Source organism: Carcharhinus amblyrhynchos, chromosome 12 (genome assembly GCF_965287045.1).
Source record: "Carcharhinus amblyrhynchos chromosome 12, sCarAmb.v2.hapA, whole genome shotgun sequence".
NCBI lineage: Eukaryota > Metazoa > Chordata > Chondrichthyes > Carcharhiniformes > Carcharhinidae > Carcharhinus > Carcharhinus amblyrhynchos.
In genome coordinates, this window is record NC_137335.1 from 51,832,735 (window position 1) to 51,859,166 (window position 26,432).

The 26,432-nt window shown below is 44.1% G+C and overlaps 1 protein-coding gene across 3 annotated transcripts in view; it reads left to right on the forward strand.

The window, feature by feature from the left end:
- The window catches only part of LOC145350605 (potassium channel subfamily K member 2-like), a 136,103-nt gene that overhangs the window by 105,603 nt on the left and 4,068 nt on the right, over window positions 1-26,432 (forward strand). The window contains exons 4-6 of one of the 3 annotated variants that reach the window (XM_080199807.1): window positions 9,785-9,980; window positions 18,802-18,821; window positions 21,587-21,724. In XM_080199807.1, coding sequence (XP_080055933.1) covers window positions 9,785-9,980; window positions 18,802-18,821; window positions 21,587-21,724 — 354 coding nt within the window. Of the gene's footprint in view, window positions 1-9,784; window positions 9,981-15,591; window positions 15,610-18,801; window positions 18,822-21,581; window positions 21,725-26,432 lie in introns of all 3 variants that reach the window. The other 2 variants (XM_080199808.1, XM_080199806.1) reach the window with 2 other exon arrangements.

Sequence of the window (26,432 nt, forward strand, 5' to 3'; positions counted from 1 at the left end):
CAAGCTCAGGCATGGATCTCATGACCACAGTCTGAACTTCCAATGCAGCACTGAGACACAGGATGACTGCTGCTTGTGCTGCAATGGAAGCTGAATCCACAGACATTGCATCACACTGGATCTGCAACTGCAGTCATGGTGTAATCTTTAAAGTCTTGAGGTAAAAAACCCTTCTAATTAAAAACAACTCTTAGGCTGGAGTTTTGTCACCCTGCCTGCCACAGGAATCAAAGCAGGTGGACCATGGGAAGGTCCATTGAACTCGGATGGCATTTTCAGGTTTCAGGGTGAGCGAGGCTGGACCATCCCGCTCTTAAGATCTGAATTCTTAGGGGGCGATTCTTCCATTCTGAGCCACTAATCTTTTAGTGGGTTGGGTCGGGAGATGCACGTGTGTGCCGATTCGCGGGAGTCGCGATCCCGATACATGTGCATCTCCCATCGCCAGAAAGCAGGCGCAGTTGGGATCACACAGGAAACTGGCGGAAAGATCAGGTAGCTCATTTTGATCCCTACTTTCATCTCAACCCTGTGAAGCAATTTCTAGCCCTATATATATTTCTCTAACACTGGTAATCTTCATTTTCATTATAGCGATAATCAAGTTGTTTTTCATTCTTTCATGGGATGTGGGCATCATCAGCTGGACCCAGCATTTGTTATCCATCCCTAATTGCCCTTGAGAAGGTGATGGTGAGCCATCTTCTCGAACTGCTGTAGTCCATATGCTGTAGGAACAGGATTCTGATCCAGTGACAGTGAAGGAATGTTAATATAGTTCCAAGTCAGGATGGTATATGGCTTGCAGGGGAAGTATTAAGTGGTGGTGTTGCCCTGCATCTGCTGCCCTTGTCCTTGCAGCTGGTAGAGGTCAGGGGTATGGAATTTGCTGTCAAAGGAGGCTTGGTGAAATGCTACAATGCATCCTGATGGTAAATTGCTTAATAATTAAAAATCAACAACAGTGTGAACTTGGGGTGTTGCAGTGGTGTTGATTACAGAACCATCTCTTGAAGAGTCCTTCTGTATGTTAACAGTAGGTCTTTGTTAACTACTTGAAACTATGGCTGGAATTCTCCAGCCATTCATGCCAGCGAGATTCTCTGGTCCCGTTGCAGTAAACAGAGATTTGACTGAGCGCCAAGTCCTCCATCCTCACTTGCTGAGTTTTCCGGCCTGTATGTATGTATACTGTAAAGAGTACAGGCAAGGAGCTATCTACATGTCTAAGTCTTAACATGTCTCTGTTCAACACCATACTGACCCTAGGTCTGAGTAATCTATCCTCTTACATCAATGTGCGAACAGTACTGTACTCAGTCCCACATTAACCCTGTATGTGTCAGACCCTTATACTACATGTGGTAATCAGCTTTATAGTTTTAACTAAGACAATCTTGTTTAGTGAGGAAATTTAAGTTTGAAAAAGACAGCAAAATTTTATGCCTTGAAAAAACACTATATGCAAATTTACAAATGAAACAGTAACAACTTACCTTTCAGGAGGCAGCTTCCAGTCGTCTCTTTAAGAACATTAACTTGACTGAAACATACCTGAGCATACTGCAGTCAATCACAAATTAATTTTGTAAAGTGGGCCTGAAACAGTTAGACTCTCTTTTTGCATATACAAAGGAGATTGTGCTTATTCAGATGTGGGCACTGGACACCTATGTAGCAGCATTTATCAATGAGGAATGATACATTTCTGGCATGTGTACATGCCTCCTGCTACTGTAGGCCTGTAAATTAGGTGTGCAGTCAAAGACTTTCTAGGTCACAGTCTCTCTCTCTCTCTGTTTTTCTCTCTCTGAAATGTCTTTGTTTCCTCATGTTGCTATTTTTCTGTCTCTCTTTTTGACTCTATCACTCTTTCGCTCTCTCTTCTTTCCCTCTTTCCTCTCCTTTCATTTTTTTCCTTTTTCTTCTTTCCTGTCAGAGATGAGATGGTGGGTGGTGTTGTGTTTCCTTCTGTTCTCCAACACAAATCACCAATCACTGAGGTATGTCGTGAGTTCTTTGATTTGAAGATTACGATAGTATATACAATGTTTCTTCAAAGCTCTTGTTAATTCCTCCTGCTTGGTCAAGTAGTACATTCCAAGTCTGTACCATGTGACATGATATCATATCCTGTCTGATTACGGTGAAGACAGCCAGCCCAACAGTGCTATGTTCAGATCTCACCATTAACTATGTTCTGTTTGCCATAGGATGTGTTGCACCATTGGTGCGTTCCCTGTGTCGACATCAGTTTCTGCATAATGTCACTCCATTTGCTGTTATTACTTCATATAATCCTGACTGTCAACAAAATTGAATATTTTTCAGTGGAAATCAGGTCTTTGGATGTCTCTTCTTGCTGCTGTTGGCCAAGCCTCATCAGATCTTCCAATTTTATACTCGGTGAATCGATTTGCAGATCCAGTAAACATCTGCATTTTTTGTGGATTCAGCTTCTATTCAAGATGTCTGAGTAACTTTACAGATAATATTGTCCTGCTCCATTTTGTCCAGTTTGAATTTTAAATTATTTTGGATATCAATGCTGCATTTTCTCAGAGGGTCTATTAGCAGAATTGTGTCCTCCTTTGGATGCAAGACAGCATCACCTTTAAAACTATTGCTTATATTGAACCGGTCTGGGTATTTAGATTTCAAGTTCAGGCCTGATTCAATGGTGTTGTTCTTGTTGATCCCATGAATAGAAACGGATCTGTGCATGCTAGTAGACTTATACTAGCTGGATCTTGTGTATCAGCAAGATAAAAGGTCTGTGAGGACCACGCCGATTGACTGTAGCTGCATTTTGGTGTTGTACCAATGCTATGAATTGTTGATTTGTTAAATGCAGTAAACCTAGCTGTAGTTGGTTGAACCATTGCCTCCCAATGCAGAAAATACCCTTCAGTCTCCTTAGTGAAAGGATATTGGTGCTTATCTGGATATTGATTTTGGCTCCCAGTGTGGGCTTTCCAGTCTTGCTAGGCACAATATTAATGGTTGCAAATGCTTCCAGTGGTTAATGCACTTATGGACCTGATAATGTTTACAATGCGGAACACTTGTTCACTTTCCTTCATAAGAATTTGGTCATCATTTTATTTCATTTTGTCCATTTTGTTGGTGATTTTGTGTATCCATTCTCTTCTATCTGAGCCTAGCACATTCTCTGTTGCTACCATTGTGTTGCACATGTTTTCTACTTGGTTGTGGTTTGCCTGTAACTTCTTGTCACACCTCCTGAACTGAATTTATAACTTTGACATGCCCAATGCCCTTTAATAGCACAAACCATACAGTGCTCCTGATACTCTGTGGGCAGCTTCTTGATGATGAAAGAAGCCTACATCTTCCACATGACACCTTGGCAACTATGCTAATGGTTGAAGCCGCACCTAGTGCTTTCATACCGTGGCAGCCTGCAAGGTTTACCTTTGCACTTAGTTTTCAGTAAAGCTTCAATATCTAGGTATTTTAACTTTTTTCCAGGAGATCTTTTAGAAAAGCTTCAATGGGTGCCAATGTTGCTACCATCTCTGAAATTCTTACAGATAACTCAGTTTCAGAAAAGTTTCAGTCTGTCTTTAACTCTATAATGACTGACAAATTGGCTGATTGACTCTTTTATTTGCTGACTATGCCATAGATCCCACCGTTGTTTCCTTATATTGATTTTGCACATGCTTTTAAGCGTGGTCTATATTTTCTTAGGGTCTCGCTGATCATCTTCAGATAAGCCCGAAGCATTCAGTCTATGAAGCTCCTCATTTTTGACAGTTCTTTCAATTTTGGCCATGTGTTTGTCTGTTTCTGATAGTCAAATCAATGCAGTACAGCTCTATTCTTTGTTTGAAAGGTTTGAATTTGGGATTCATTGCCATCAAATGTGTACACGAGAAATTTTACCAACATTTTGCAGATGTTCTTGGGATTCTCCATGGTTCTCTTGGTGGAAAGAAGCTTTCCTGCTTTCCTCCAGAGGAAGGTTTCAATGTTCTCTGGTTGCCTAAAGTACTTCTTTTTGCCATGCCCTATTTCTCAGCTATCGTCTCACCCACCCACATGTTTCCCTCTATCTCCTCATTCCCACCACATCCCGAATTTCTGTGCCTTCCCACTATCCATTCTCCTTCCCCCAAACGTTCAGTCCCATCACTGTTCCATCTTGCCTCCAATGGACTATCCATTCCATCCTTGTATTCCCCTTTTCCCTTTGCACCAGATCTTTAATCCTTTGTCCACCCTGCTGACCCCACATGTTCAAAACAATGACAGATGGCAAATGGCTGCATGGAGATTCGCCAACCCTCAGCTGTTCCTTATTCCTCAAATTCCTCCCTATTCATTTTCTGAAGAGGATTTGTGGAAAAAAATCAAGAGTGAGAAATGAAACCGCATCTCTGTGTATTCTTTTCTCTACCTCCTTCCGTCCTCCACACCCTCATCTCATTGGTGGTGAAAAATATTCAATTTAGAACCAAAGTAAGTGTAAAATCAGTAGAGAGCTGGCTTTTGGTGACATTCCAGGCAGACACAAACCAAATCTAGCTTTGAGTTGCATATATACCACATGCCAGTGGTGGGCACCAGTTGGATAGCTTTCTTGTTGGGCAGAGTGGGCAATCCACCAGCCCTCTGCTGAGCTGGTCAGGTCTGAACTGAGGCAGGATGGTTTGGAGGAAGGAATCGCAATTTTTTGGTGGCCCAGGAGGAGTTTTCCTCTTCCTCCTTCCTGTTTGACTAAAAGTTGCTGATTGTGTATACGGTGGAAGTCTGTTGTGGTTCGTGTGTTTTAGACCCACCATAAAATTTGAAGGTTTTTAACCAAAAAAAAAATGATCATGAGTTGAAATTCTCCTTTCTGTCTCATGGGTAGCACGTACCGTTTTCAGCAAAATATAGGTAGAAATAATCATTTTTTACATTCATTCGTGGAACGTGGGCGTCGCTGGCTGACCAGCATTTATTATCCATCCTTGGTTGCCCAAGGGCAGTTGAGAGTCAACCACATTGCTGTGGATCTGGAGTCACATGTAGGCCAGACCAGGTAAGGAAAAGAGATTTCCTTCCCTAAAGAATATTAGTGAACTTCAGAAGTTAGTTAGCTCAGAAGTTAGCTTCAGAATGTAATTGGTGATTTTTGTTTGAGGCAAAGAAATAATCTATGAAGAAAAATAATCTTTACTCTCTCTCTTAGTCACCCTACTCTTGTTTCAATTTCTTTTTCTCTCTATCTATTTATTAGTGCCACAAATAAGCTTGCATTAAAACTGCAATGAAGTTACAATCCCCTAGTGAAAGTGAAAATCCCCTAGTTGCCACATTGCTCAGGTACACTGAGGGAGAATTTAGCATGGCCAATGCACCTAAACAGCATGTCTTTTAGACTGTAGGAGGAAACAGGAACACCTGGAGAAAATCCATGCTGACACAGGGAGAACATGCAGACACCACGCAGACAGTGACCCAAGCCAGGAATCGAACCCAGGTCACTGGTTCTGTGAGGAAGCAGTGCTAACCGCTGTGCCACCATGTTGCCCTCTCTCCCTCATTTTTTAAAGGCTGTTGAACATAAAACAAAAGATACAATGGATAGTTAATCAGAACATTGTCATTTCCTCTCTCACACACACATCTCTGTAAAAAGCAACATTATATGAATTTTACCTCAAGAAAACTGATATTTAACTTCCAGCTTTTCTTCAGGTAATTTTAAAAAAAAACCTGGGCAGAAATTGTCAAAGTGAAAGTAATATTATTTCTCAGTGTTGCCGACTGAACAGCACTGAAAGGCCTTGGGCAATTGGGTGCACTGCATATGCTCAGACTGCACGAGTCCTAATCTTGTCTCACAACCCTGGGCAAAAATGTCAAGACCAAGGTTATAGGCTTTTGACACATTTCCACGCCTTTCAGTAAATATGTTAAAAGGTTAAAGTACAATGTTATAGATAAATTCAGATACATTGCTATGAAATATTTAGTTACTAAAATATTAATAGTATATGAAAAAGAAATTGGAAATTATCTTTCAGAAATCAGTGGCTGGATTGTGCAACCTCCTATAGCCAAGTGTACGGGTCAGGGTGAAAAGTTTACATTGGTGCTTTCCATTGTAAATGTGGGCATGAGGTTGTATAATGGAACATTTTTGGACAAAATATATAGCAAACACATGGCAACAAGAAGGCAAGTGCCGCAGACAAGAAATGTGCACGAATGTAAGACTTGTAATGTAGCTTACTTTTCCTTTACTTTTTTCTGTCCTAATCCCTTCTCAAAGCTTTCTTCATCCACCTCAAGTGCACCCCATCAAACTGCTCATTTCCACCACAGTCTTCATGCAAGAAAATTTGAGAGGAAACAGAATCCCAGGACTGTTTCCAAACAACGTTCAAAATTCAAAGTTGAAGGTTTGAAGGTACTCATGTATTCTTCTTTACATGCAGAACATGACGATTATGTTTTATTTCTTCAGTAATTTAAGCTCAAAAGGGTCAACAGGCTTTAATTATGTTTAAAAGTTGAAGCTATGGTAAATCATGTTAATTATTTAGAGATCATTAGCATAATATTGCAAGCAAATATAAATTTTAAAAGCAGTTTAATTGAAATAAAACATTTAAATCTCCTCTGTCTGATCCTTAATGACTCCATAGATCCCTGCTTGCATCACTATAGGGCAGAGTTTTCCAGCCGCATGTGGCCCAAGACTGGAAATCCCTACGCGAGGGGAACTTTAAATAGCCCATTGAATTTTCTATCCCACCTGCTACGATTCCGGTGGTGAGTGGGATGGGAAATTTCCAAATCTTTCTGCATTCTCGCACCAACTTTTTCTCCCTTATGGCGGAAAATTTCAGTGATCCATTTGGTGACCAGAAATGATAGCCCATTGAGAGATTACATTCAAAAGACAAAGATGGGATTTAAACATCAGCCCCTACAGTCAGAATCCAGTGACCAATGGATTGAGCCAATAAACCATCTATATTTAAATATTCAATTCCGCTTTCATTCCTGCCTTTTCATTTTCCTTTTCTCCCACACTTGATTCAAGTCATATGCTTTTCAAATCATAGATTTTGTATATTTGATTTGATTTGGAGCAGTTATTCAGCAAAAATTCCATTGAGAGTCAAGCATACCACAGTTGGTTTACAAGATGGGCCAGTATACTTCCAATCCATCAAATTACTTCCCAAAGTCAAGTACCGAACTGCTTTTCCTCTGATTCCTCCAGCATAGCTTGTTGAATTGTTGGATCCATGTTTTACTAGATTTTTGGATGGAATTTTCCCATCTGGCCCACCACGGAATCATAGCAGGCAGGACATGGAGCAGGCAAAGGTCCATTGATCTCAGGTGGGATTTTCTGATCTTGGGGGTGAGCATGGCCAGGAAAATCTCAGCCTTAGGTTTTCTTTAAGCTTAAACATGAAAAGCAGTTACATTTTGGAGATCATTTTTGGGATGAGGTGACAGTTATGGGAAAGCAGTGTATTTTGTTTTCCAATTTATTTGCTCATGCGGTGTGGGCATCACTGCAACATCAGCATTTATTGCCCATCCTTCATTGTCCTTGAGGAGATGGGGGTGAGCTGCCTTCTTGAACCTCTGCAGTCCATGTGGTGTGGGGACATCAACAGTGCTGTTAGGAAGGGAGTTCCAGGATCCTGACCCAGTGGCAGTGAAGAAAAGGCGATATATTTTCTAGTTAGGATGGCGCAGGTGGTGATGCCCCCTCCTATCTGCTGCCCTTGTACTTCTTGATGATAGAATTGGGGGGTCTGGAACATGCTTTGCAAGGAGCTTTGGAAAGTTGCTGCAGTGTATCTTGTAATTCATAGGGACATTAAAAAAACACAATTGTTTGTCTCTCTAGAGTCGTATAACATGCCCTTTTTCTGTCTCATTGCACTGATTCCTAATCATGTGGATGATTGATATTGCATGAAGATATAATGATGAAATCCTGTCTAGCCTGTCACCACCATGGAAATATTGAAATAAATGGTTATATCAAAAATGTGCTCATTCTCCAGCACCTTTTGGCAAACACTATAAATTAAATGCCGTGAAACTTTGTAGAAGTAGAACTATAAAAGTGAGCATTTATATTTTCTAAGGGCATTTGTGCAGTTCTTGGGATCTATGTAGGCAATCAGGTAGCAGATTATATATCATAGAATCCCTACAGTGCCATCAGGTCTGCACTGACTCTCTGACAGAGTGTTTTATCCAGGTCTCCTATCCCTGTAACCTCACACATTTAGCGTGGCTAATCCATCTAATCTACACATCTTGGGACACTAAAGGGCAACTTAGCGTGGCTAATCTGCCTAACCTGTGGGAAGAAACCAGAGCGCTTGGAGGAAACCCATGCAGACACAGAGAGAACTCCACACCAACAGTTACCCAAGGTAGGAATCAAACCTGGGTCCCTGGAGCTGTGAGGCAGCAGTGCTAACCACTGTGCCACTGTACCGCACAGTATAAAGGCAAGGGAGCACTAAGTGATGATCTCAATAGAATTTTTTCATTGGGCTTCCCACACGGTGAGTCCCTGAACCACTGTGATGAATACAAGTGGCTATCAGTTGTGGCCCTTGACTCAGCATTAATTACAACTAAGAGCTTGAATTGGCGGTAGCGAGGGAAAGCTGCTCATAATTTATCACATGTGTGGGAAGGTGTCAGGGTCTCCACCCTCCATCCAATTAAATGCCCTTCCTGTCTCCAATGTGTCTCAGAGAAGGGCATTAAATTCCAACCACAGACACTGAAATTTTCATGGGGAAATGCAAGTGACAGGGGTCTTGCCCAACAGCTGGAAAGCTGGCGAGAGCCCCAAATAAAACCTGCCAAATTAAGTACCAATTTAACACAAAACTGGGCAATGGAGAGCATGCCACAGGATTGGAGGCAGAAATCCAAGAGCTGCTGGCAAATTTTGGCCTTTGAGTCAGAACCCTTTTCAGAGGTTTGAACACACAATCTAGTTTGAAACTTCAGCGGTGAAGCTAGTATCCAAGGCCATGTTTGCCCTCTCAGTCAGATATAAATGATCCTATGACACTGTTCGATGAAGAATAGGGCAAGTTTGCCTGTTGTTCTTGTCAATATTTTTCTGCAAGGAACATGAGTTTAAAACAATTCTAGTCTTATTGTGCGTGTCATTTTGGGATGTTGCTGAGTGCAAATTGGCTGCTGTGTTTCCCTTCATTATGAACAATGACTACACTTCAAATGTATTTCATAGACGAGAAAGCATTTTGGGTCATGAAAAAATGTGGTACATATCCTGTCTAGCATCTTGTTGATCAGTTGAGTGTGACACTTCCAATAGGGCATCTCTGGCAATGAATTCCATGGCCTTGTGTTTGCTGAATGATCTGATGAATTGATCTTGTATTGCTGTTAAAATCAATTGCTGCAATTTCTGAACAAGGAAAATGGAACATGAGGCCAAAAAAGGGCTCACAGACAAGCCAGTGCTCTGCCGAAGGCATTATTGAAACTGAGTCACTTTGGGGTTGGGTGATCCCAAAGAGAAGTGATTCTAAAATACCTTGGTGGATAAGGGCTTTTTGGAGAAACACGGACACCACCATCTTCTGGCCTCAGAGCTTCTGCAGCACAGCAAAAGCAGAATGCAGAATTTTCCATTCTTAATCTGTTGTTCCATGGTCCTGAGTTGAAAATGTTCAAAAAAAAAGGTTCAGCAGGGCAGAAAACAAGGACACATTTTAGAATCTGTCCCCCTCCCTCTGTTTTGCAGGAATGGAAGATCAGTCAAACCAAAATACGCGTCATCTCCACTTTTATATTCATATTGTTTGGATGTCTGTTGTTTGTGGCTATTCCTGCCATCATCTTTAAACATATAGAAGGTTGGACAGCGTTGGAGTCTATCTATTTTGTAGTGATCACCTTGACAACGATTGGGTTTGGTGACTTTGTAGCAGGTAAGATTTGCCTCTACTTGTCCATATAAAAGAAAATAATTCCTTTAACTATAATGTGATATTCTAAATGCATGAAAATGTCATGATTTCATTTTTTTACACCTGTTCTCTTTTCAGTTGCATGTTAAAAGTTTAGTATTACCATGGATTTATAAATATTAAATACTAGTTTTAATTCATTTAACTGAAGATTCAAATACCTGTGGAGCGGCACAGTGGCATAATGGTTAGCACTGCTGCCTCACAGCACCAGGGACCCGGGTTTGATTCCTGGCTTGGGTTGCCGTCTGTGCGGAGTCTGCACTTTCTCCCCATTTCTGCGTGGGTTTCCTCCGGATGCTCCTGTTTCCTCCCACAGTTTGAAAGATGTGCTGGTTCGGTGCACTGGCCATGCCGAATTCTCCCTTAGGGTGGATAAGGGGGCAGTGATGTGTTTATGTCCCCCTTATCCACCCCTCCCCACTACCAAGACCGATCGCCACCCCTCCCTCCCTCCCCCTCCCACCGATAGCCCGCAGAATGGCAGTGAACCCCCCTGCACCCCCCCCCAGAGATCCATCTGCCCCTCCCCGAGATACATCTTATTTGCCTCCCCCACCCCCTGAGATACGCCCTTGCTCCCGCTTTTCACTCCTGGGCTGCTTTCTCCTCTTTCTGTGGCTAGGGAGCGATCTGACATGGGCGCATTTTTTCAAATTTTTTTCTAACTGCACATGCGCAGTTCAGAGCTCCGATCGTTCCAGCAGTGCTTAGCCCTGCCCACAGCACAAATCAGACTGGAGATGGCTGAGAGCATATGGGGTTGCCTGAAAGCGGATTTCTAAGTCAGATCTGTACCACGCCCAGAATCGGAACTTAGAATGAAAATGGTAAAATCGGGCCCAGTATCTATAAAGAGGAAACCACAATTCATGTTTCAATTTGGTGACCATTTGTTACAGTTGCGCTCTGGTGAACAATCTATTAATCAATTAATTCTCTTGTTTTCACCCCATCTGTTTCTAAACATGGGCCATCCACGGAAATCCAGTGCTGCCGCAGTATTGCAGACTGGACACACAGCTGGCATTAAAGCTTAAAGTTTATTTATTAGTGTCACAAGTAGGCTTACATTAAAACTGCAATGAAGTTATTGTGAAGGTCCTCTAATCGCCACACTTTGGCACCTGTTTGGGTACACTTAGGGAGAATTTAGCATGGCCAATGCACCTAACCAGCACATCTTTCAGATGTGGGAGGAAACCGGAACACTCAGAGGAAACACATGCAGTCACGAGGAGAATGTGCAGACTCCACACAGGCAGTGACCGGAGCCAGGAAGCAAACCCGGGTCCCTGGCACTGTGAGACAGCAGTGCATGCCACCGTGCCACCATATAGATGCTGAAGCCAACCACATTGGCCTTAAGACTTGGTCAGGAACCTAGAAGTGGCCAGGGTGGGACTTTGGGCATGATATTCCTGGACGCAGCAAATTAAGAAATAAGCTCTGGGCATTCCATCCAATTAAGGATGGTGGGCAGATTAGAGAACTGTAAGGGAAAGCCAATGTTGTCCAGCCAGTAACCCCATTGGGAAAGAGCAGCAGTGCAAAGGTAGCAGGCAAGCCTGAGGTTGCCTCAACATGGAGGTGCCCCTAATTGCCTACAGAGAAGTCAGCAAATAAAGAGGGCCAAAGCCAGTAGCACATCAGGGTGGAAGAGAAACCCTCCTCGAGGACAATATAGTAAAGTTGCAGTCTTTGACTCCTGCAACTCCATCATGGGGCAAAGAGTCCTTGTTTCCAATAGCCACCCTGCCACACACTGGCAGGTTGTTATATATTTTTAAAGGGTTGCAGCTTGCAACCTTTGATTTGATGGATGATGTCATTAGGGTATGTGCTCAGAATGCTGTTTTAGTTTCAGTTTTGTATTCTGTGCAGAGCAAAGAACAGTTCTTCAATAAAACCTGCTGTGTGTTTGTTTGAATTTAATTGTGCAAACCAAGTCTTTTCTTTCTGTTAAAACTTATAACCCCCAATATAATTAGGACATTACAGAAAGAGAATTGGCAGTGAGTTGGGATTTTGATTCAAACAGAAACATCGAAGCATAGAAGATAGGAACAGGAAGAGGCCATTTAGCTCTCCAAGCCTGCTCCACCATTCATCATGACCATGGTTGGTTGTCCAATTAAATAGCCTAATCCTACTTTTTCCCTATAACCTTTGATCCCACTTGCCCCAAATGCTATATCCAGCTGCCTCTTGAACACATTCAGTGTTTTGGCATCAACTACTTTCTGTGCTAATGAATTCCACAGGCTCACCGCTCTTTGGGTGAAGAAATGTCTCCTCATCTCCATCCTAAATGGTCCACCCCGAACCCACAGACTGTCACCCCTGGTTCTGGACACTCCCGCTATCGGGAATATCCTCCCTGTAGCTACCTGTGAGAATTTTATAAGTCTCTATGAGATCACCCCACATTCATCTGAACTCCAGCAAAAACAATGCTAACCTAGTCAATCCCTCCTCATACTGCAGTCGCACCATTCCCGGAATCAGCCTGGTACACCTTCGCTGCACTCCCTCGAGAGCAAGAACATCCTTCCTCAGAAAAGGAGACCAAAACTGCACACAATGTTCCAGGTGTGGCCTCATCAAGGCCCTGTATAGTTGCAACAACACATCCCTGCTCCTGTACTCAAAACCTCTTGCAACGAAGGCCAACATACAATTTGCCTTCTTGCCGCCTGCTGCACCTGCATACTTACCTTCAGCGACTGGTGCACAAGGACATCGAGGTCCCGTGCACATTCCCTCTCCAAATTTACAGCCATTCAGTAGTAAACTGTCTTCTCATGTTTGCTTCCAAAGTGAATAATCTCATGCTTGTCCAAATTATACTGCATTTACCAGTGATTTGCCCACTCACCCAACCTGTCTAGATCATGCTGAAGGATCTCTGCATCCTCGTCACAGTTTACCCTCCCACCCAACTTGGTCTTGTCTGCAAAACTTTGAGATGTTATATTTTGTTCTCTCATCCAAACATTAATATATGTTGTGAATAGCTGGGGTCACAGCACCAATCCCTGTGGCACCCCACTAGTCACTGCCTGCCTATTTGAAAAGGACCATCGAGAACATTGAGGAAAGATCCTAAGAGATAAAGATTGTGGGCCCTCACATTTCGAACATTAGAGGGTGGAGAAAAGTCAACAGCAGGATTACAGATTAAAATGCCAGGGAGATTTGGTTTCAAAAGAGGGGTTTTTCCCAATCAGTAAAGGATGAGATTCCAGGCAGCATCTAACACATTTGAAAAGAATGGATGTTTTACTGGACAGTTGGAGTCTTTTGGAGAAAAAAAAACATAGGGCTGGATTTTTTGGCCTCACTCCCCCCAAAACCGTAAAATTCCATCCAAGGTCAACAGACCTTTCCATGGTCTGCTCCTTACTTGCTCTGATCCCTGTGGCTGGTGGCGATGGTGGGGGGGCGAGGTAAAATTCCAGCCATAAAGTTATCAGTCCCCTAACTAAAAAGAGGTGTACTGGGAAGACAGTATAAAAAATAAATACTGAGCAGCGTCGAGTTGCTAGTGCCTGCAAGAGAAATGACCTGACAGACACTTCTGACAGCTTTCCATGAAGAAAATAAATCATGGAATTTTTATGCAGAACATTTTCAGTGCTTTGTACAAGCAAATAAAATTGCTTACGAGATGTTCTGGAACTTGATTCATCCAGGAAAGCCCAGATCTATAACATATGATGACTTGACAAGATCCTTGAAGAGCATTACTCTCCAAAGCCACTGATCATCACAGATTGGTTCAGGTTCCACCGAAGGAATCAAGTGGAAGGCAAAAGCTTTGCTCAGTTTGTGGCAACGTTAAAAAGGTTGGCACAACATAGTGAGTTTGAAGAGCCATGAGAAGATTCTCTTCGAGATTGTCTGGTTTGTGGTCTCCAAAATGAGGCTATTCAAAGAGCATTGCTCACTGAACATGCTTTGACTGTGACAGCAGTTGAAATCGCAGTGCCGATGGAACTGACTGCTAAAGATGCTTCACAATTTGGTGCAGGGATCAAGACCCACAAATTGGGAAGTGCCCATAAGAAGCTAAAACAGAAACAAGCACATCACGGATGTGCCAAAAGGGGTCATTCGGTGTGCGACTTGCTGAAGCAAGGATAGTCAATGCAAGGATTGTGGCAAAATGATCAGTTTTGGGCCTGGCGCCACACAGTTTGCAATTTCTACTGGTGTAAACCAAATCTCGCCCAGAAAGGGTGCAAGGCTGATTAGCATGAGATTGACTTCCTGCACCGTAGGGATTCTATGACTTGATTTCAATCACATTAGCAAGTTTGGCATTTGATCATCCCCCCTCCCACTCCTGGAATGTTCCCACCTCCCCAGCAGGAAGTCACTCAGGCACAAATCTCTACTGGTCCCTTGACGTGTGGTCCAGGTGCCATGGATTGTAAGGGCAAGCAAAGAGGTGAGTACCGCTTAGCACTAACCTCCAAGGTGCATAAGGGAAAGTCAGCTGCTGCCATGGTGTGGGGTGCAGGGGCCATGGGAGGGCTTGGGGGGGTTGGATGTCTGCAGGTCAGTGCTCATTGCTGGGTTGGGGTTCGTGTGGCAAGTATTCTCACTGGTAGCTGAGAGGCCCTTGAGGGACTGCCAAAGATGCCAATTGTAAAGCTCACTAATTTTGCACTGGTTACCCTGCTCTCCATCTGCTTGAAAGGCTCCATGGGTTTATTTTTGACTTTCCATCCCCAGCGTCACCAACAGTTACAGAAACCAGGCCTGGCAGATATTAACACAACTCTTCACACTGCATTAACTCTGAAGTGCTTCCTACAATGAGCACTGTATATATCTAATCACATGGGAGTTAGGAGGGTTCTTTCTTCTGTATGAACTGTTCTGCCATTCCTGGAGATAGCTTGCACCAGGAATCATACTGCAAGTGTCTCCTAATGAGGACCTTCTCACAGACACCCTCATTCCCTACATGGGGACCGCAGAGCTCAGCCCAACCTGCCACATGCTGCTGCCAATGGCCAGGGGTCAAATTCTGGTGGGAGGGACTTTCATGACTGAAATGTGGAATGGGCTGGCTGTACGTCTTTCAGAGAGAGAAGGTGGGACAGATATCCTGAGGGTGAGGGAGAGGGCTAACATCTGACTGACTGTCTGGTTACAAGTCATAGTTCATGCACTGTCTGCCCAGGTGCATTGAGGACGATAGCAGGACAGCTTCATCCTGCAACACATGGATAAGTCTAGGGTCTTTGAGGACCATCCCAGGTTGCCAGGATGGCTCATAGGGGACAAGGGATACCCGCTGAGGTCATGCCTGATGACACCAGTTCAGAGGCCCGAGACTGAGGCGGAGACCCACTGCAGTGCGGCCCATGCTGCCACCCGATCTGTCACTGAGTGGTGCATCGGCACGCTCAAGATGAGGTTCTGCTGCCAAGCTTGCTGTGGCGGTGCTCTGCAGTATAGCCCTCAGAGGTTATCCCACATTGTGGTGGTCTGCTATGCCCTCCACAATCTTGTGCAGCTGTGGAACAATGTTTTCGAGGAGAATGACCTTGCATATTCCCCTGGGGAGGAAGCAGACCAGGCGGGAGTGGAGGGAGAGCCAGAGGAGGACCTGAGGATGGACAGGTGGCAGCAAAGGTCCCGCATACCAGGCAGTCCAGGGAGGCCCCGATTGCTGCCAGATGCTCATATTTGGTGTCCAGCAGCTCCAGCTAGCAACCTCTACCCCTGGAGGGGAACCTGTAACTCTCACATCCCCCTTACAAGAACCGTGTCCACCATCCAATACTGTTGTCTACCCTTCCAGAACCCTTGTCCACACCCCCTAGAATAGCATTTCCCCTCCACGGGTCATATTGCCATGCGCCAGGGTGATGAATCTGGGTTTGCTGTGTCAGCGAGTGAATTGCCAAGGTGGGAGGGTGATGACCATTCACTGTGATGCTGCTCTGGTGCTGCCTAAGCCTGACTCCTGCCTGTCTTCTGACTGCACACAGACGTCTGGGCTCATGTCTGAGTGAGGGTTGGGTCGGGGGCAACACTCTTTGGCCCAATGTTCCAGGAGGAGGGGAATGAGGTAGGGGGTAGAGGAATGGGGAGGAGGGTGGTGCAAGACCTAAGATTCAGTGAATAACAAGGCTCTCATTCCTGGATGTCTGTCACTTTGGGTCTCCATAGTTCTCAACGTTGGAATTACTTGGAGGAGGGGTGGGGGCGCAGCAGGAGATTCTGTGTACAGATGAGGAGATATACTCCCCATGGGAAATGAGTCAAACATGGAGGAATTGTGGCTTTGAGGTGTAGTATTATTTAATGCTGATTATTTACAGTACCAATTACCCTATCTCTAACTACTGTGTCTGCCTTCACCCACACAGTGCTCCTAAATTTTCTTAATCTTGCATGGCCTAGAGCAACATATAAGTGACTCCCAGGATGCACATCAGAAATGGGGTGGCTTGCTATTTCCGCACCTTGGCGGGCATCCTCTGGAGGGCCGGGACCTGGAGGGTCACAGTCACTCACTGACACAGCCAACTTTATCCATCACTGTGGCGCAATGGCAGTATGTCCAGTGGAGGGGGGAAGGGGAAACACTGTTCTGGGGGATATGGACAAGGGTTCTAGGGGTTAAGGATGTAGCTCCTGTTCAACCCACTACTCTTGATATGCACCAGTGTTCAGAAGGAAGGGATTCAGAAGGGCTGGAGACAACAGGGGTCTCCTAGGTGGAAGGCCCTGGGATGGCCTCCAGCGCATCCTCTTACCCCAGGATGCTCCTGGGCCCCTGGGCCATTCCATGGAATGGCGGGGCATTTGGAGTGAGCTCCATAAGTCTTTGTGCCATGTGGCGCTGTCAGTCCTGGAGGTCGAAAATTGTCTGCACCATGGTGTGAGAACCCTGAACAATGGACCTCTGCAACTGGACCTAGTTGTGGAGCCTCTCTGCAATTGCTTTCTGTGACTGGGTCATGCTCTCCAAGCCTGAAGCCATGGCCCTCAGAGGTTCAGCCATGCTACCCATGGATCCTGCTACCCATGGCTACAAATTCTTGCTCCAGGCTTTCATTGTGGTCACCGCCCTTGCAGGTTTGGTCTGGGTGCTGTACAATGCTGGCACCATCTTTTGTGTCTAACAGCTGCGGAACTCCTCCAAGTGGCCTTGCAGAAGCCAGAATGCTGCTTTCACACCCTCCTGCAGTTCCTGGCTTTGCCTCTGCATCTCCAGCAATTTGAGAGAACTTTTCCAGTGGTTCAACATCTGGCTAGAAGCCAGCTGTTCCCTGGGATCCAGCACATCTCTGCCTACTCAATCCCTTGGATGTTCTCACAACTACCTGAGCAACCACAGCATCCCAGGGCACATTTGCTTCCCTGTATCTGGACGTCTACCCACTTGGGGGTTCAGGGTGACCTGCCTCTCTTCCACTGCGTTCAGAAGCCTTCTGAGATCTGTCTCCATGAAGCATGGAGTGGCTCTCTGCATTGCCATCCTCCTGGCTTGACTGTCTGTGAGTGCAAAGGGAGCGTTTAAATGAACTCCCCCTTGTTAACAGTGCACGACTGTGAGCCAGTCCGACTGAGTCACATGCCTGGGGACTCCTTACAGGCATGTTTCACATGAGGGTCCCTTCAGTGCACTCCAAAGATGTGTAAGATTGGTTGATTGGCCATGCTAAATTGATCCGAGTGTCAGGGGATTAGTAGGGTAAAGGTGTGGAGTTATGGGAATAGGGCCTGGGTAGAATTGTGGTTGATACAAACTCAATGGGCCGAATGGCCTCCTTTTATACTGTAGGGATTCTATGATTCTAGGATACAATATGATTCGTGCCAGATTGCCCCTGCTTTCCCGCCCAAAATGATATTTGGGAAAATTCTGCCCATGGTTTAGGAATTGAAAAAGTTTACTCATTTTTTTCCTTCAAGATGAGTCAGGCATAGCCTGGCAAAGTGTCTGTAGACTTCACTTCCTTCCAGTGATGGATTGGGGTGGGCATCCTTGTAGGCAGAGATTGCCCATTTCAAAAGGTTAATCGTCATATTCCTGCAGTTTAGGACAATATCCAAATTTCATAAAGGATATATTAGAATATAGAATCCATACAGTGCAAAAGGAGGCTATTTGGCTCATTGAATTTGCACCGACAACAATCCTATCCAGGTCCTTTCCTCTAACCCCATGTTTTTATGTTACTAATCCCCCTGACACTAAAGGAGAATTTAGTATGGCCAGTCCATCTACCCTGCACATTTTTGGAGCGTGGGAGGAAACCAGAGGACCTGGAGGAAACCCACACAGACACAGGGAAAATGTGTAAACTCTAACCCAGGTCCCTGGTACTGTGAGGCAGCAGTGCTAACCACTGTGTCACCGCGCCACCATTAATAGACGGGAATTCTGTTTTACCACACATCTGCTGGAAGAGTGGAAGCTGTAGCATTTTGATCTCTAGACTTCAAAGGCAATAATAAGGAAATGTGCCTTTATGGATGAATGGGAAGAGACAATGAGGTCGGGAATCCCAGGTGGAATTCTCTTCGGCTGCAGCTGGTGGGTTCAATGTCAGGTGGGGGGGCGGAATTCAGCGAGAAGCCCAAAATTTGGTTTTACACCAGTGTGAATTTCCCACGGGATCTTCCACAGGTGCCCACCATGGCAGATCAGAAAACTGGTGGCTGGTGTGAATCTGAGGGGACCCAGATGAAGGGCCAACCAGAATCTTCTCCCCACATCTGCTTTCCCATGATGCCAGTGGGAAGAGTCGCCAGTCCACAGCACATCTGGAACAACATGGCGTGCAGAGTTGGGGTTTACCTAAAGAATACCTGGGGCTGCTTTCGAAGTTCTAGCTGAAGGCCACCAGTGACCCTGGACCCTGGGACACCTCAGCAGTGGGTGGGCAGAGCACCTATCCAGTGAATCGTCCAGCTTCAGTGTCATTGAGGAAGTCCATCTTACAGCCTCTAAAAGTTCTTGGAGATCCTTCTTCTTTTTCAAGTGGTCCATCTTCTGGCTTCAATGGTGGGTCAGTGATATTGGGTCCCTTTTAAATAAGGCACCCAAATTGGATGATGAGGCATGTGCCATCAAACTTCCCCTGCTATGGAATACAGTGCTAAACCCTAGATGTGTAATTAATGGATGGGAATTCTGTTTCACCACAAGTTCGAGAGTGGAAGCTGGAAGATATGGCATGGTTTCCCATTGACCTCTCCAGCAGGAAACATTCCCTGTCCCTGCTCCCACCACTGAACTTAGTCCCAGATGGGAGAATTCCATCTCTCGGAGTCTGCCATTTTTAAAGGATTCATCTCAACTCAGTGAAAATCTAGGCCTATAAGCCTCAATGATCTGGAGTTAGTATTTGAGGGAACATTAGTTATTAATGATACCAATATAGAGGTGCGGTAAATTGTGTTGGGCTTGGAAAAGAAGAGGACAAAGATAGGGTAGCAGAACAGATGGATAAGGGAAAGACGCAGTTCAATGTAGCAAAGATTTACAGAATACATTTTAGAAGTTAGAACAGAGAAAGCAAATACACTTCAGATAATAAAATCTTAAATTTGGTTGGGGCAGAAAGAGACTTTGCGGTGAAGATTTGGGAGTCACTAAGCATGGTTGCATAAGAAGATAAGTCCGTGAGAAAGTTGAACTGAATTCTTGTTTGTTTTAATGCCTAGGAGTGGAAAATAGAAAAACAAAGTAGAAGAACTTGGTTCAGCAGCCTGGGGCATGGTGTACAATTTTAAACAAGCCCTTTATAGAAAGAATATAAAACAATGGCAAGAGCTCATTTTAGATTCACCAAAATGTTTCCAGGTTTGAGGGTGTTGCTTCTGAAGTGAGAAATGAGAGGATTGACATTCTTTTTCACAAGAGCTGAAAAAGTTGGTGAATGACTCGGTAGAGATTATCGAGTAAATAGGGAAGATTTAATAAAATGAGCATGAGAGGACACAAATTTAAGATGGTCACAAGAATAATTCAAAGCAAGTTTAAAAAAGTCATTTTTTGATGAAAAACAGCAGTAGGGCATAGACATGACAAAATGGTCTGCTTTTAGTTAACATGTGTGATCGTATGATGTGGAGCAGGCTGTTCTGGAAGGTAAGGTATGTGTATAGCTGAGCTCATTGGGAATTTTCATTGCTCTGTTGCTAATCCTCAGTTGAATTTTGATGTGACTGACTTTGCAAAACATCGCTGAAATCATTTTCTACAGCTGGAATTAGTTTTTTTTATTGACTATTTTACAGTATGCTATAAAGATCAACTGATCAACAATTGTTTTGGACCCGTCATTAAGACCAGTTCAGCACCCCTCCCATTCTTATTTTCAAATCTCTCCATGTCCTAGCTCTACCCTATCTCCGCAGCATCCTAGTTTCACTTCCTGTCTTCACACCTTTGATCCTGTGGTCTTTTATGCATCTTCTCAGAATGAAGACAGAGCCGTGAGTTGTTTAGGCCTTGCTTTTGGAAGCCTGCCTAACTCCCCCCCGTTCCCCAACCCCCATCCCCCACTCCACCCCCTGTCTGCCCTTGACTCCTCTCTTACCACTCCATAATTTTTTTTCTCAACACCCATCTCTTTTGTTAGACATTTAGTCATTTCCCATAACTCATCCAGCATGGCCCACCAGTTGTTCGTTTATTTATTTTAAATATTTTCTGTAGCCTACCCAATCTATTTTAGAATATTTCCTACATTGAAAGTACTGTGTAAAACCCCTTCATTTCTTCTCCCATTCTTCAGAATGAAGTTTGAATGGATCTTTTCCTCCCAGATTCAGAATCAATTATTCCATAGTGAAATTTCGAAAAAGATCAGCAGCTTCAGTGGTGTAATATCTTTATTGATATGATCTCTCGAAATCTCTCCAAAATGGACTATTAATTTGGGCGGCATGGTGGCACAGTAGTTAGCACTGCTACCTCACGGAGCCAGGAACCTGGGTTTGATGCCAACCTTGGGTCACTGTCTGTGCGGAGTCTGCACGTTTTCTCCATGTCTGTGTGGGTTTCCTCCAGATTCTCCGCTTTCCTCCCACAATCCGAAAGAAGTGCTGGTTAGGTGCATTGGGCATGCTAAATTCTCCCTCATAGTACCCAAACAGGTGCCAGAATGTGGCAACTGGGGGATTTTCACAGTAACTTCATTATAGCATTAATGTAAGCCTACTTGTGACACTGATAAAAAAAAAATAACCTGTAAAAAAAACTTTAAAATTTGGTGTCAATTGTTAAGCAAGCACATTAGGCACAGAACTTTTCCAATCCTATTTCATTTTTGGCTGTAGACCATTTTTGTACACCTTTTGCAGTTGTTATAATTTCCCTCATGACAGTGCTCACAGTGCCAGCTGAACTTTCTGGGTTGCATTGACCTTAATAAGCCAATGTTGAAAGCTTCATATTAACATTGCTTTATGCCAGAGGGCATAACTTTCACTTTAATAAAATGCTGGCTTCTGTCCTATTATCAGATCAACAACTGCTGGCTATAGTTTATCTGAAATTGACTGATTTACTATTCTTCTAATGATGTTTAGGAGAGAGTCCTGATAAAGAATATTTAGACTGGTACAAACCTGCTGTATGGTTCTGGATCCTAGTAGGACTTGCTTACTTTGCTGCAGTTCTGAGTATGATTGGAGATTGGCTTCGTGTCATATCAAGGAAAACAAAAGAAGAGGTATGTTGCTCTTAACCATTTACATCTATTTCTTTAATACAACCTTGTTTTTTTTTCAGAAATAAAAGCTTCACTTACTGTTGAGTCTCGTCCATTGACCATCCCTCTAAATTGGTGTCCCTTCCTAGTCACCTGATCTTCCCCCCACCCCCGTACAAGTCTTGATTTAAAAGCAATCTTTAGTACTGTCTATATATTTTGTTCCATTAGTTCGATTTTGATTTTCAGTGAAATTGATCTTTTTAAAAATCTTAGCCCACATTTGTAAAGCATCTAAACACATTTTGCATGTGGCATTTTTGTAGTTTATACATTATCACCTATGGTGCTTGTGGCCTGGGATTATGTTGTTAAATTATGTTCCTACATTACAGTGGCTACACTTCAAAAGTACTTAATTGACGATAAAGTGCTTTGGGATGTCCTGAGGTCATAAAAGATGATTTATAAATGTAAGCTTTTTTTTAATTGGTTCTTTTATCACAGGGGCAGCATAGAAAACAATGACAGAGTATAGAAATTTTAAATGGATAAAGGAGTAAGTCAATTGCCTTTTTTTCCTCACGTGAGTGAGTCCAGAGCAAGGTGACAAAGATAAGTTAGCTAATAACCAATCAAATTAAAATAAATTTACCCGGAGGATGGTGAGAATGTGGAATTTCCTGACATACTCAGTGGCTGAAAGATTTAAGCTGAGGTTTGATGCACACCACTGAGGGCGAGGATAATGGAGAGATGGTGGGCAGGATGAGAAGAGAACTGGAGGAGGCTCATGTGGAGAACAATCATTGGCACAGAGTAGTTGGACTGAATGGTCTGTTTTTTTTTAATATCTATTCTTGTGATTTAATTCTTGTGATGTGAGCGCCACTGGAAAAACCAGAAATTATCGATTATCTCTAATTGTACTTGAGCAGGTAATGATGAGCCATCTTCTTGAACTGCAGTGTATGTGTGGTGTAGGTAAGCCCACATTGCTGCTGGGGAAGGTGTTCCATATTTTGACCCAGCAACAATGGAGCAACTGCGGATTTTTTCCAAGTCAGGATAGTGTGTGGCTTGGTACTGAATTTGTAAGTGGTGATGTTTCCACACATCTGCTCCTTTATGCTGTAGATTGTAGATGTTGAATGTTAGATAGATACTGTCGAAGGAAGTTGTGAGTTGCTGCGGTGCATTCTGTACGTGGCACAAACTGCAGCCAAAGCATGCTGGTGTAGAGGGAGTGAATGTTTAAAGTTATAGATGGGACATCAATCAAGCAGGCTGCTTTGTCTGGGATGACATCAAACTTCTTGAGTGTTTATGGAGCTCATCTAAGCATGTGAGTATAGCCCGTTATACACCTGTCTTGTAGATGGTGGCCAAGTTTGGGGGCTCAAGATATGAGTTACTGGTGAAAGGATTCCTAACAATCAGACCTGCCCTTTTGGCCACAACATTTATATGGCTGGTACACTTAAGTTACTGGTTAATGGTAACATGCAAGATGTTGTTGGCGCTGGATTCAGTGATGGCTGTACCATTGAATCCAAGGGGAGACTTAGATTCTTAAGTGAAAAAAATGTTACATGCCACTTTCAGTCTAAGCCTGAATGTTGACTGGGACTTGGTGCTTGTAGATATGGACTGTTACATGGGCTGAGGGGTTGCAAATCACATTGAACATTGTGCATTCCCATTTCTGTAGTCAGGGAGGATGGGGCAGTTGTGGTTGGAGAGATGGTTCGGTTGATAGTCAACAGAGTACAGGGGTAGCTTGATGGTCAGTGGTGATTGTTAGGGGGGAGGATGTAGTCGCGGGATGTCAGAGGGGTGGCAAGGTTTGGGGTGTAGGCAGGGTTGGGGGTTGTCAGTGTTTAAGGTTTCAGAGGGGGTGGTTGGGGAAGGTAGTTGGGGGAGGGGTGGTGGATGGTAGAGGAGCAGAGAAGTGCTGGGAGTGTTGGGCCAGGGGTCTAATGGGAAATCTGTACTGTAGCCTCCCAGTTGTTGGGGTTGGTTTTAATTCTTCTTAACTTTTTCCATGTAAAAGAGTTCTGCTAAAAGAGTTGGACCCATTCATTTGCTGGAATTTTACCGCCTCGCCTGCCTGAAACTCGTAAGGTGCCTCTTGAGGCCAACTGAGAATGCCGATCTACGAGTCTCACCAGCCCCAACTCTGGTACAGGAGTGCTGGTAAAATTCCGGCCATAGTCTCCAATTTAAATGGGAGTACAGGAGGGTTCCAGGTACAAGATAATTCCCATCTGAAGCTTAAACTTCATAGGTAATTATCATATAATCCTTACACAGGGACATTTGGGGGGCTCCCCTGTGCAACTTCTGGGGTAAGACTCCTCCCCCCCCACCCTGCCTTCCCCCATATTGGGAAACAGAGATTCTGGGCTAAAAATGTGTAGAAGTAGGACAGACCAGCTGTTGAGAGGAATTTTGTACACGTTCTGGATAATTTATCTCAGTAGGAATGAAACTCATGACAAGCATTCCCATTCTCTCTCCATCAAGCATTTCTCGCTGTTATTGCTAGGCTGGGGATTGGGGCAGTTATCATCCTGACTGTTCCAGGAGCATAAGGAAGAGAAAGGACTGATGCATTTAAAATGTATATAGCACCTAGATGCTTCACAAATAATGAAATTATTTTGAGGCATAGCATTATTTTCATAGGTGAACAAGGCAGCTGAAGTGTCATAGGACGGCACGGTGGCACAGTGGTTAGCACTGCTGCATCACAGCACCAGGGACCTGGGTTCAATTCCCAGGTTGAGTCACTGTCTGTGTGGAGTTTGTACATTCTCCCCCTGACTGCGTGGGTTTTCTCTGGGTGCTCTGGTTTCCTCCCACAGTCCAAAGATGTGCGGGTTAGGTGGATTAACCATGCTAAATTCCCCTTAATGTTAAGGGACTAGTGAGGATAAATGCAGGGGGTTATGGGAATAGGGCCTAGGTGGGTTTGTGGTGGGTGAAGACTCGGTGAGCCAAATGGCCTCCTTCTGCACTGTAGGATTCTATGAATCTAAGTGCATATAACAAGATTTACAAATTGTTAATGTGATCAAGTACAAAGAATGGTTCAGGGAATAATCTTAGATACAAGAATGGTCTGCTGTTATAGTAAAGTTCATTTATTAGTCACAAGTTGGCTTACTGCTATTAAGTTACTGTGAAAATCCCCTAGTCGCCACACCCCAGTGCCTATTTGGTCAATGCTCCTAATCCGCACATCTTTGGACTCTAGGAGAAAACCAGAGCACCCGGAGGAAACCCACATAGACATGGAGAAAACATGCCAGCTCCACACAGACAGTGACCCAAGCTGAGAATCAAACCCAGGTCCCTGGCGCTGTGAGGCAGCAGTGCTAACCACTGTGCCACCCCTTAGTGCTACAGGATATGAAAATATAGGTGGAAATAGTTCACCTGAAACTTTACTTCCAATAGTGCAGCACAACATTCTATCTATTTTATTTATCCTCCTTCCGGAGTGAATCTTGAACCTACAACTTTCTAACTCGAAGGCAATTACTAAGGCAAGCTGGAACTGAGGTGGGCTGATTAATGCCCTGATTCTTTTGGACAGAAATGTGTTTGATTTCAGTGCATTCACTGGCCTCTCTGGATTAGAACCAATTTCATGGGCTGCATACATATTCCTGATCAATGAGATGGCCTTGCCCAGCTACAGTTGAATGTACTCTGCTTCTTCAAAGCTGTACAATTTAAATGACTCCCTGCCAACTTCTGTACAGGCTTCTGTTGTCAATTTAAAATATTCTTTCACTTCATCAGCCTTGCTGGTCTCAGCTACAGAAATTCGAACGTGGGAAAATCATCATTCACATCACAGCATATTAATATGTTCTACTTCTATCAATACGGCTGACCAGAAAATGAAGGAACAGCATTCAGTAACATAAATAGGGATATCAGGAATCGAGTCACTCTTAAGTCGACCAATTCACCAAATTGCTCACTTTTGGTGATTGTTATGGTTGATTAACTTTGTGTTTTTTACACTATAGCAAAGCCATGTGCTTTTCTCCACTGGGTTCCAGCAGAATCATTGGCCAGGAGTTTAGGATGGTGCAGTTTACTGTCCCATATAAGTCAGTAGAGAACATGTCCAAGCCTATGTTGACTGCCCCAGAATGATTTGACACGCCGAGGAGTGTCAACTTGGCTGGAACCGGAACTTCCAACCTCTCACTTGGGAAGGAGACCCACTTTAGACAGCTGCAGTGCCAGAAGCAGTAATGGCCACTGCTGGGACTGTAAACAATCCCCACAGTCTAAGACCTGAGCCAGGACTCTCCATCCTTGTTTTCAGCGGTTGGATGCGGAGAATCCACAGCCCCTAAACGGCCTTTATGCCAGCTGGGTGACCTTTCCAATTCCTCCCCTCCCCCCACCAATGACATTATGGGGTTCTCACGATGAAAGGTCAGGAACCCCATTATTATCCATTTACATGTAACTAACGGACTTCACCCACCCCCCATTGAAAACCACCCCCCTGCCCCCCATGCTGGCATGACGTCACGTTGGCAGGAATTACAGCAGGTCCTGACAAATGGAGAACTGGCAAGGAGAATCCACGTCTTCCCCAGCTACCGACAAGCATATTGAACTTTTTAAGAAAGACTTGTGTTTTTTAAAGAAACAAGCAAAGACATTGACCAAAGATGACTGATATTGCAAAATGACTACT